The 11,238-nt window shown below is 47.6% G+C and overlaps 2 protein-coding genes across 6 annotated transcripts in view; one reads left to right on the top strand and one right to left on the bottom strand.

The window, feature by feature from the left end:
* ALS2CL (ALS2 C-terminal like) overlaps nucleotides 1-7,883 on the top strand; it is a 71,880-nt gene extending 63,997 nt beyond the window's left edge. For 4 of the 5 annotated variants that reach the window (XM_017830046.1, XM_017830047.1, XM_017830048.1 and 1 more), the window contains exons 20-26: nucleotides 1,429-1,497; nucleotides 2,419-2,592; nucleotides 3,258-3,300; nucleotides 3,445-3,506; nucleotides 3,965-4,114; nucleotides 5,590-5,686; nucleotides 6,731-7,883. In XM_017830046.1, the coding sequence (XP_017685535.1) occupies nucleotides 1,429-1,497; nucleotides 2,419-2,592; nucleotides 3,258-3,300; nucleotides 3,445-3,506; nucleotides 3,965-4,114; nucleotides 5,590-5,686; nucleotides 6,731-6,802 (667 nt within the window). In that variant the 3' untranslated portion in view covers nucleotides 6,803-7,883. The remainder of the gene's footprint in view (nucleotides 1-1,428; nucleotides 1,498-2,418; nucleotides 2,593-3,257; nucleotides 3,301-3,444; nucleotides 3,507-3,964; nucleotides 4,115-5,589; nucleotides 5,687-6,730) is intronic. The other variant, XM_017830044.1, reaches the window with a different exon arrangement.
* The window catches only part of JMJD4 (jumonji domain containing 4), a 6,621-nt gene continuing 3,148 nt past the window's right edge, over nucleotides 7,766-11,238 (bottom strand). The window contains exons 3-4 of the mRNA XM_017830007.1: nucleotides 11,078-11,231; nucleotides 7,766-9,781 (exon numbers count right to left, since the gene is read on the bottom strand). Coding sequence (XP_017685496.1) covers nucleotides 9,470-9,781; nucleotides 11,078-11,231 — 466 coding nt within the window. The 3' untranslated portion in view covers nucleotides 7,766-9,469. The remainder of the gene's footprint in view (nucleotides 9,782-11,077; nucleotides 11,232-11,238) is intronic.

Below are 11,238 nucleotides of genomic sequence, written 5' to 3'. Positions count from 1 at the left end.
GATCTCTGAGGTCCCTTCCAACCCAGCTGATTCTGTGATTCTATGATTCTATGACCTCCACAAGTCCCTTCCAACGTACACACCATTCTGTGATGTAAAACTGTCTTTCAGGAATGTTAATCCACACACTCTGTAATTACAGTGGTACAACCACGGTAAAATTCACTCTTGAACTCGGCATGTTTATGGGCAGAGCAATAAACACTCGTTTAGGGCTTGTTTAGCTCACAATGAGTGGGTTTTTGTACCACACTTGGAAAACACTTTACAATTTTCTCACTAGGACTTAAAATTCTTCCGATTGTGTATTTTTACAGTGATGCAGTGTAATGTGAATAATTAAATATTTGCTGGCAGTTTTATCTAGTAAGAATTCCATTTTGGGATTCAGTATTCACATCCTCAGGTGGTTGGTTCCCTCCAATGTCTGTCCTGGAGCACAGCTGGTGGGAACAGGTCGGGTTGGGTTCAGTCCAACCTGAGCACTGGCTCATGGGAAGGTGCTCCTGAGCTCAGGGCAAAGTTTGCTTCACGTCTCGAGGGCTTTGGGGAATGAAATGTTGGGGGGAGACCCTCCTCGCCCTGCTGTGCTCCTGGTTGAGTTCCCTGGGCTGATATTTCTCCACAAAAACAAAGGGTGACCTCTCTCTGATCCTCAATTTAGGAGGATGAAGTTGGTTTGGGAATAAAGGCCAGGAAGAGGATGGGAGGGATGGAGCATCTCCCACACAAAGGTGGGATGAGAGGAGCAGCCTGGAGAAGAGAAGGCTCCAGGGAAACCTCGTTCTAAACTGAAAGAAGAGAGATTTAGATGGGATATTGGGAAGGAATTCCTGGCTGGGAGGGTGGGGAGGCCCTGGCACAGGTTGCCCAGAGAAGCTGTGGCTGCCCCTGGATCCCTGGAAGTGTCCAAGGGCCAGGTTGGAGCAACCTGGGCCAGTGGAAGGTGTCCCTGCCCATGGCAGGGGTGGGATGAGATGATCCTTAAGGTCCCTTCCATCCCAAACCATCCTGGGATTCTGTGGAATATCAAGACAAAGCCCAGCTACTCTTCCTGAGGAGAACCATTCTCTGATGTTCATGGATGGGTTGGAGAACTGGTTGCTGAAGTCCCACGTCCCTTGAGTGGGAATTCAAGGAGATGGTGCTCAGTGCAGACCACATTTAGGATTCCAGAGGGACCACCCTGCTCTCCAGAAGCTGTGGAGATTTTGGGACACTCAGTCATTCCTGGGGCTTCTGCTGTTAAAGGAGAAATCCCTCAAACAGTGAAATTTCCTCACAGAAACAACCCTGCAGGAATTCCAGGGAGCTTTAATATCCCACCTGGGGCTGGGACAGCTGAGCTCCTCGCTTGGGAATAACAAATTATCCCTAAAATAAACAAAGGAGGGAGGGAACTAAACCTTTTTCCTGCTGCTCTTTCAGGGGTTTGCTCCATTTGGCACTGGAACAGAAAGGCCAACTGTCCCCAGGGGCTGTGGATGGAGACATGAGGTAGGTGTCACCACTGGGAATGTCATTAAAGCTGTTTGGACAATGGGGTGTCTTCTAAAACACATCAGGTGCTGAACTCCCTGTGTGGGTCCCTTTGGGGCAGGTTTAGTGCCCACACTTCCCTCAGGGTGCAAAGTGTTCAGGAGTTCTGCTTGAAGCAAGAAAACAACTTCTTCTACTCATGTTCTGGAGCAGAAGCCACTGGCAAAGGAGGGAGAAGATGTGTTTTTCCTAGCGCAGGAAAGTGGGAATAATAGTGGGAGACACAGATTTGGGGTTTTTGGGAGTGAGAAGAAGCCTCTTTTCTCAGCTGTCCCTGTTTGGCCTGGATTTCTCTTTGAACCTGAAACCGTTCCCATGGGGGCTGAATGAAGCCAGGCAGTTGGTGGCATTGTGGGCAGCTGGAAAAGGGCTGCAAGGGAGTTTATTTAGGGCTTTTCCCTTAAGAAATAACAAATGCTCCAGTGAAACAGCTCAGAAAGAATGTCTGGAGATGAGTTTCTGCTAAAAGAGCTCAGGAAGAAAAGCTGGAGATGAGTTTTTACTGAAAGAGCTCAGGAAGAAAAGCTGGAGATGAGTTTTTACTGAAAGAGCTCAGGAAGAAAAGCTGGAGATCGAGTTTCTACTGAAGGAGCTCAGGAAGAAAAGCTGGAGACAGGTCTCTGGTGCTCCAGGTTTCTCCCAGGGATGAAGGAAATCTTGTGGGGATCTGTCCTATCCCACAGCACAGGATGCAGCAGGATCTCCAGCTGGGATGAGTGTCCTGTAGGTCACTCCAGCCCAACTGGGACACTGAACTTGGGAAGAGGAAGGAAGGGAGAACAAGGAGGTCTTGGAGCTGCCTCTTCCCTCATGTGCCGGGTGGTTTTGGGAATGTTTAAGGTTGGAATGTCACTGTAGGATTGTTTCTCTCTGCCCCAGTGACCAGAAGGCCTCCAGTGTGGTCCTGCCCCTGATCCTGCCCTGCTTCTACCCCGAGCTCTTCATGCTCTACATGCTGTACCACGAGAGGGAAGATGACCTGTACTGCCAGGGCATCGTGGACCTCAGCCTGTTCCCTGACATCAAGCTCCTGGAATTTCTGGATGTGCAGAAGTAAGTGGCGTTTTTCCATCCCTGGATACGTGGCTGTGATCCTGGAAAGGACCCGGAGCCTCTTCCTGGTCCGTCAGTGGCCGTAGCACTGAGGGTTTGTGCTGCCAGAGGAAATCCTGCCAGGAAGTGCCTGCCTGTCCTGGAAGGGCAGCATTGACTAGGGAAAAGCTGCAAATAGCTGGACTAATTTTAATTTTTGGCTGGAAAACCCTTTTATTGCCTCAAAAAATACTTTGTTCCAGTTTGGGACCGACCAGCCAGAGCTTATAAATGTGTCTTAGAAAGGGCAACAGCGGTGTCTGCTCTGAGAGTGGAGACACACAGACTCAAAAATGAGGAGTCAGGTGATTCCTTCAGCCATTCCTGCTGCTAAATCCACCTCTGGAATGGGATGTGGAGCCAAACTCCACCAGCTTTCCCACCACAGCAGCATCTGCACCTCAGGGACACCCGGAGTGTCCGTTGGATTCAGTCTGGGCTCAGTGGGAGGAGTTGAATCTGAAGGTTCCCAAACTCTCCCAAATTGATTATTTTCAGGAGAATCTCGGAGTAAAGCCAACCTGGATTAATGAGCCAAATTAATTAATAGGAATTATCCCTGGAGCAGTGGAGGTGGATTTAGGGCGGGCTCAGCCCTTCTCAATGTCTCTGTGATCCCCTTCCAGGCACCTCTGGCCTCTCAAGGATCTCACCCTGACGACCAACCAGGTGAGAAACATCCCGGAATTCCGGCTCTTCGGGACGGGATTGGGAATGTGGCGTGGTGCCGGAGCTTCCTGAGGGATCCATCACCTCCTTGGGAATTCATGTGGTGCTGGGGGATGTTCCAAAGGATCTGTGTCTCCTTTCCAGAGGCGCTCCCTGATCAAGGACAAGTGTTTCCTGTCGGCCACCGAGTGTTTGCAGAAGCTCATGTGAGTCCGGGAAAATTTGGGATTTAATTCAAGGTTGTTAATAAATGCGGGGGAGAAAATTGAGCTAAAATGGAGGTAAAATTTAGATAAAATAGAGATAAAATTGAGAGAAAATTCAGCTAAAAATCAGCTGAAATTTAGATGACGTTTAGATAAAAATTAGATGACATTTAGATAAAATTTAGATAACATTGAGATAAAGTGTAGATAAAATTCAACCTAAATTCAGCTAAAGTTTAGATAAAATTCAGTTAAAATTTAGCTGAAATTCAGCTAAATTTCAGGTAAAATTGAGCTAAAATTCAGGTAAAATTGAGCTAAAATTCAGGTAAAATTGAACTAAAATTCAGGTAAAATTGAGCTAAAATTCAGGTAAAATTGAGCTAAAATTCAGCTGAAATTCAGTTCCTGCCTGTGGAGTTGGGAGCCCCTTTGCCAGGGTTTTTTCCCGCCCGCAGCACGACGGTGGATCCCAGGGAAAAGCTGCTGATCCTGCAGAAAACCTACGAGGAGCTGGAGGGCACCGTGGGCAGGGTGCTGGGCAAGGACTACAAACTGCCCATGGATGACCTGCTGCCCCTGCTCATGTACGTCGTGTCCAGAGCCAAGTACGTGGCACCTTCTGCTTTCCCAATCCTGCTGCTAAAAACTGGGATTTGGGGGTTTAATTGGCTTTTTCCTGAGCTTTTGGGTTTCTGTGGGTTGGGATCTGCCAGCTCTGCTGGGATGGGGTTGGCCAGGATATAAAGTGACTTCCTGAGTGTCCATCCCTTATCCGAGAGGATAATTCTGGGAAATGGGGTCCTACAAGCCAAAGAATTGAAATTAAAAACTGGGATTTGGGAATTTAATTTGCTTTTTCTCAGCTTTTGGGTTTCTGTGTAACCCCAACCCAGCTGGTGCTGCCCAGGATATAAAGGGATTGGGGAATTCCTGAGTGTCCAGCTCTTCTCCCAGAGGATAATTCTGGGTTGTCCTGGGAAATGGGGTCCTACAGGCCAAAGAATTTAAAATAAAAACTGGGATTTGGGGTTTTAAGGGGCTTTTTCCTGAGCTTTTGGGTTTCTGTGTAACCCCAACCCAGCTGATGTTGCCCAGGATTAAAGGGATTAAGGAATTCCTGAGTGTCCATCACTTCTCCTAGAGGATAATTCCAGGTTGTCCTGGTAAATGAAGTCTCATTTTCCCACAGAAAACAGGGACATGGAGCTTCTGAAGGCTGATTTTTGATGCCTTCAAGGCATCATCTCCCTCCTCCATCTCTTTTCCATTCTCAGCAGGGCACTGGGATCCAGTTTGGAGACTGGGAAGGTCTTGGCCGTGATATTTGTTAATTAGCCCATTAGATTAGAAGGTTATATTAATTATTAGAACCTCAGATTTGTTTTCCTGGCTGGAATGCCTGTGGGTGTAACACATTCCTGCCAGAGGCTTCCAGTGGAACTGCAGGAATTTGCCTCCATCCAGCCCAAGGAAACTGGATCTCCTGGCAAATCGGAGCCAAAATCCTTGGCTGATGATTGTCAAGGATTCCTGGATATGTTTGGCCTCCAAAAAAAAATAAAAAGGGTGGAATATTTAAACTTTTTATATGAAATCTTAGAATTGTTAAGGAAAAGACCTTTAAGATCTTCAGTCAACTCATGTTCATCACTGACCATGTCCCCAAAGTGCCACATCCACGTGTTTTTGAACAATTCCAGGGATGTGATTCCACCACTGCCCTGGACAGCCTGTTCCAGTGCTTGGCAGCCTTTTCCATGGAGAAATTTTCCCTAATATCCAATCCCTGGAGCACCTTGAGGCTGGTTTTTTCTCTTCTCCTGTCAGAATATCCCGTGGCCGTGCTGGATGAGGGAGGTTTTCTAAGGATCTTCCTGGACTGTAAATGAGATCAGGAGGGAATAAAAGAGGGGAAAATGAAGTTTTCTTATGATGGAGCATCAATAAGTTGTGGCTGCCCCATCCTTGGAAGTGTCCAAGGCCAGGTTGGAGCAGGCTGGGATAGTGGGAGGTGTCCCTGGATGATCCTTAAGGTCCCTTCCAACCCATTTGTCCTAACTGGGACCATTTCTTTCCCCAGAATCCAGCACCTGGGAGCTGAAATCCATCTGATCAGAGACTTGATGGATCCCACCAACCAAGGAGGAATGTTTGACTTCCTGCTGACAGCACTGGAGGTGAGGGAATTTTTTTCCACTTGCAGCAAAGCTGGGCTGGGATTGAATTTTAGGGGCTGGTTTTGTGCCTGGAACAGGAGTTGATTTTCCCAAAGAATCTGGAGAATATCCTTATCCTTCACTGACAGCAGATTTAATCCTGAATTTGGGAGCAGCACAGCTTCTTTGGCTGCAAGAGCTCTTATTTTGGCCCCAGAGTTCCCAAATTTTAGCCCCAAAGTTGCCAGATTTTAGCCCCAAAGTTCCCAAATTTTGGCTTCAAGGCTGCCAAATTTTGCCCCCCATGTTGCCAAATTTTGGCCCCAAAGTTGTTAAATTTTGGCCCTGAAGTTCTCAAATTTTGACCCCAACATTCCCAACTTTTGGCCCCAAAGTTCCCCAATTTTGACTCAATGCTGCCAAATTTTGGCCCCAAGTTGCCAAATTTTGCCCTTGAAAGTTGTCAGATTTTGGCCCCAAACTTGCCAAATTTTGGCCTCAAGGTTCTCAAGTTTTGGCCCCAGAATTGCCAACTTTTGGCCTCAACATTCTCAAATTTTGGCTCCACAGTTCCCAGAATTTGCCCCAAAGTTCTCAAATTTTGGCCCCAAGATCTCCAATTTTGGCCTCAAGCTGCCAAATTTTGTCCCCAAAGTTGCCAACTTTCTGCCTCAAAGTTCCCAAAATTTGCCCCACAGTTGTCAAATTTTGGGCCGAAAGTTCTCAAATTTTGACCCCAACATTCCCAACTTTTGGCCCCAGAGTTCTCCAATTTTGGCCTCAGACTTGCCAAATTTTGGCCCCGAGCTGCCAGATTTTGGCCCCAAAGTTCCCCAATTTTGGCCCCAAAGTTTTCAAGTTTTGGCCCCAAAATTGCCAACTTTTGGCCTCAACATTCTCCAATTTTGGCCCCACAGTTCCCAAAATTTGCCCCAAATTTCTCAAATTTTGGCCCCGAATTTGTCAACTTTTGTCCCCGGGTTGCTAAATTTTCTTCCCAAATTCCCAAATTTCGTCCCTGAGTTCCCAAATTTCTCCTTACTCCCTTGTTCTGCTCCTTCCCAGTCGTGCTACGAGCACATCCAGAGGATGAGGCTCCACCCGAGGGAGAGCTGCCCCCTGACTCCCAGCTCCTGAGCCCCAGGATCCCAAGGGAACATCCTTCCCGCTGCACTTTCCCGCTGGATGAGGAATCCCTCGTGTCCCCGCTGCTCTGGCTGCCTTTCAAAGGGAAGAATTCTTGGATCAGCTGCGGGTTTCCTTGGAATAACCCCGCTCCTAAAGCACACACGGGGATGCCGATGGATAAAAACCCTTCGCTATCCAACCTCAGCTGGTGGTTGGGAATCTCTTCCCGAGTGGAAAAGGTTTCTTTTGGCCCTGTGGTTTCGTTTTCCTTGTCCTGCAAATCCCAGGGAGCTCCTTTCCCTGCTCTGGTGAACGGACAGAAAGGAGAAGAGTTTATTGGAGAGAAACCACAGGAATTCGGGGGGGACCATTTCTGGTTGGAGAGGTCACCCCCACATTCCTAAAAAATCCATTCCTGGAGGGCAGAGGGGGTTTCCCCACTCCTCTTCCTCCCTGGGCTAAACTCAGGACCTGTCCATGGCCTTTGAAAGCTGCTATTCCCCAATTCCCGTGGTTTAGGAGACTAAAAGATCTGGATTTATTGAAGCCTCAGGGAATGTCACACCCGCACCTTGGATCTGCTCCTGCTGCTCTGGAATTCTGCAGGGATTTCCTGTGGGCTTGGAAGAAAAGGGATGTTGGTCTGGGGGGAGAAATCCCAACTCCTGGGAAGAGAAAACATGCAAACACCTGTTTTTCCTGCTGCTTTTCCGAGGGGATTTGTGCTGACAGACCCCCCCAGACGCCAAAATCAGGCTGGGATTTAGCCTTCCTTTGGAAAATCAAAGGGATATTTGGGATTTTTTTGTCCCTCCCAGACCTGTGTGAGGTGCATTTGGAGAGGTTTTGACACAGATTTTAACCTGCTTTTTTTTTTTCTTTTTTAAATTATTTTTTAAAGTTTGACTTTGAATTAATTGTCCAGGTGTAACTAATGAACTATCCAGGCACAACACAAGCTCTTGGCTCCTGTTTCTCACATGGATTGATGCTTTAATAAATAATAACACTGATTACAAGAATTAATATATTGGGATGAGAGTCTCCTACTGGATGTATTTAAATAAAGCTGGTTGGAAGTTTGAAGGGAGATTCCAGGCTTGCCTCCTCCTTATCCCAATCTCTTTGCTGCCTTCCAGCATTTGAGAATTTGCTTGGATTCGTTGATTTTTCAGGAAGCACGGGGCTCCTTTTCCTGCCTTGCTCATTCTCGGGGGTGAAGGGATTGGAAGTGCCAAATCTGGATCCATCAATCTCATTTTGCATGGTTTAACCACCAGTGTCACAACATGCAGGATTGCAAGGCCCAAAAACGTGCTTTTCCTACCAAAAACCAGGATTGGCAGCTCGGAATCTTTGTCCCTCACCTTTAGGAAATGTCCCTTTCCTCATTAAAAAAGGAGGAAAAATCCAGCTTGAGTTTTGGAGAATGGAAAGAGCCCCAGCTGTGAAATTGGAATTGTGGAGCTGCTTCAAACTGGTGCTTTTCCAACCTCCTGCCAGAAGGTTGGAGCACTGGGATGGTTTGATCCAAAATAAAATAAAAATGCTGTTTTCTCCACGTTTTTTCCATGCTCTGGGTGAGGAGTTTTTCATTCCAGGTACCACTTGCTACTCGAAAATGCAGATTTTTTTTTTTTCTTTTCTACTAGAAAAAGGACATGCAAAAAGTGCATGCGAGTACAAACCCATGGAATTACCTAGAAAACGAGGGAATTCTCAGCCTACTCCGGGTTTCTGCTGTTGCACTTCCTAAAAATACAGTTTGTAGCTGCTTTTCCTGGGGGGGGGGGAACAAAATTGAGGAAGTTCTTGAGCAAGAATTCAAGTGAGCCCTAAAGTGGTAACAGTGTGCAGCCATTTGTGCTTCTCTGGAAGAGCAAGAGGGAGGTTTCCCCGGGAATATTTGGGCATTCCAGTTGGGAATTGTGCTGTTGGAACCATGCAAAGGGCTTCTTGGTTGGTGTGTGCCCACCACAGTGGAGCAGCTGAGAGGAGGTTCCTGGCTGACTTCCCTGATCAAAGAAATCCCTGCTGTGCCTTGGAATTGTGGGTGGGAATGTGGGAGTGCATTCCAATTCCTCCTTTTCAGCTTGGGGGAGAAGGGGTGAGGGGGTCACATGCTTAATTAATAGTGCTCTAATTGCAATCAGGGCTCCAGTGTCTTAATTAGGATGTTAAATTTAACCCTGGAGCCGTTGGAGGGCTGATTCCACCTGAGAATTCCAGCTTTGGAGGACACAAGTAGAGCCAGCACTTCATCCAGGCTCCAGCTCAGGCTTCCAAGGAAGCAAACTAGCTCAAATTCCCTAAAAAAAAAAAAAAAGAAGGAAAAGATAAGCTGAGCAGCACCTGGAAGCCTTCAAATCACGGAGCTGTGAGGAGACAAAGCAGAGCTTGAGTGCAGCTTTGCTCTTGGAAGCACAGGGAATTTGGTTATCCACAGGGAACTTCTGTCCCCTTTCCCTGACTGGGAAGAAAATCCTGCCAAGATTTGGGGGATTTTTCTTCATCTGGGATCGTTTTTTCCCCTCCTCCATCCAACGACTCCCAAATGAACGTCCTGCTGAACGCGGGGAAGCTCTTTGCGCTTCAGCCGGTGACCGGGGAAGGAGGAACCTTCTCCAGAGCCTTTGGGAAAGGTTGGTTTTCCCAAAGAACCCAGGGAATGGGAAGTCAGAGCAGGGCTGTATCTATGGCAGCTTTGAGGTGGTGCAGCAAAGCCTCGGGAGGGGGGGAGAGGGAGGTCAGATCCAGCTTCTTGAAATCCTCGTTGGCGCTCAGGGACGTCAAGACCTTCACCGTCCTCTTGAGGTCGAACACGGCGTGGAGCATTCCCAGGGTGGAAATGGCAGCTTTGGAAGTGTTCTTGGCCAAAGCCTCGTCATCCAGGCCCTTTTCCAGGACGGAAATCCTGTTCTCTGCAATGACTTTGAGGAAGTTGTAGAACTCCTTGTAGTCGATGCCCGTGCAGGACTTCATGATCAGCTGAAATCGGGGAGGGGTTGAAACGGAAAGAACACTTAAATTTCCAGGGAAAAACATCACCAAACCATGTTATAATTGTATGGAATCATAAATCACCATGTTTCATAGAATTCCAGGATGGTTTGAGTTGGAAGGGACCTTAAGGATCATCCAGTGCCACCCCTACCATGGGCAGGGACACCTTCCATTATCCCAGGTTGCTCCAGCCTGGCCTTGGACACTTCCAGGGATCCAGGGGCAGCCCCAGCTTTACAGTCAAAATTCCAAAATCAGATTTTATCAAGGTAATAATTATATGGGATCATAAATAATTGTATTTAATCATTTTTGGTGATCTGTGTTTGAAGCGGCACCGGCCCCAAAAGCAACGGCCTGATTTTAATAAGGACTGAATTGCTGCGTTTTCCAAGGAGTTCTGGAGGAAATCCATCCAGGAACAGCCTCCAGAAATAAGCTTTGCATTTGTTTCATGGCAAAGATTTTGGGAGGGGTGGAATTCTCTCCCAGCCAGAGCCAGGAGAGCACCCAAGGTACAACCCTGCTCAGCAGAAATACGGGCTCTTAAAGCATCAATTTTCAGACATAGAAAATTCCCCTAAATTATCCTTGTTTTAAATTCACTGTTTCATAGAATTCCAGGATATTTTGAGTTGGAAGGGACCTTAAGGATCATCCAGTCCCAGCCCTGCCATGGGCAGGGACACCTTCCACTGTCCCAGGTTGCTCCAACCTGGCCTTGGACACTTCCAGGGATCCAGGGGCAGCCACAGCTTCTCTGGGAAACCCATCCCAGTCCCTCCCCACCCTCACAGCCAACAATTCCTTCCCAGTATCCCATCTAAATTTATCCTCTTTCAGCTTAAAGCCATTCCCCCTTGTCCCATCCCTCCATCCCTTGTCCCCAGTCCCTCTCCAGCTCTCCTGGAGCCCCTTCAGGCCCTGCAAGGGGCTCTCAGCTCTCCCTGGAGCCTTCTCTTCTCCAGGTGAAACCCCCCCAGCTCTCCCAGGAATAGTCTTGAAAGGAGAAGTTGAAGGAGAGCAGTTGAAACATTTGCTTTCCAAACAACATCCCAACCTGGACATACCAAATATCCTCTGGCACAAGCCATTCCCAAGCTTATTAAGGGAATATTTTGACTTCCTGCAAAATGAAGCTGCCACCAGCCCCTAATTCTTTAGGAAACATGTAAATTCCAGGTAGGAAGGGAAGGAATTCTGTGTCTCAGAGTGCTAATAAGTGACACAATAAATCCCTGGAATATCTGATCCCTTTGGAGAGTCAGATCCATGTTGTACCTGGCACTGGAGGTGCCAATCATCCATAGGATCCTTCCACTGGTTGATCTCCCTCTGGACAGCTGCCAGTTCATCCTGCAGGAAGCACCACATGATGGCCACGTTGCAGCCGTTCACCCAGTTGTGGTTGATGGAGATGGTGTCCTCCTGAGGGAATAAAT

The sequence above is a fragment of the Lepidothrix coronata genome, unplaced genomic scaffold (genome assembly GCF_001604755.1).
Source record: "Lepidothrix coronata isolate B3197 unplaced genomic scaffold, Lepidothrix_coronata-1.0 Scaffold173, whole genome shotgun sequence".
NCBI lineage: Eukaryota > Metazoa > Chordata > Aves > Passeriformes > Pipridae > Lepidothrix > Lepidothrix coronata.
This window is presented reverse-complemented; position numbering and strand designations above follow the sequence as displayed.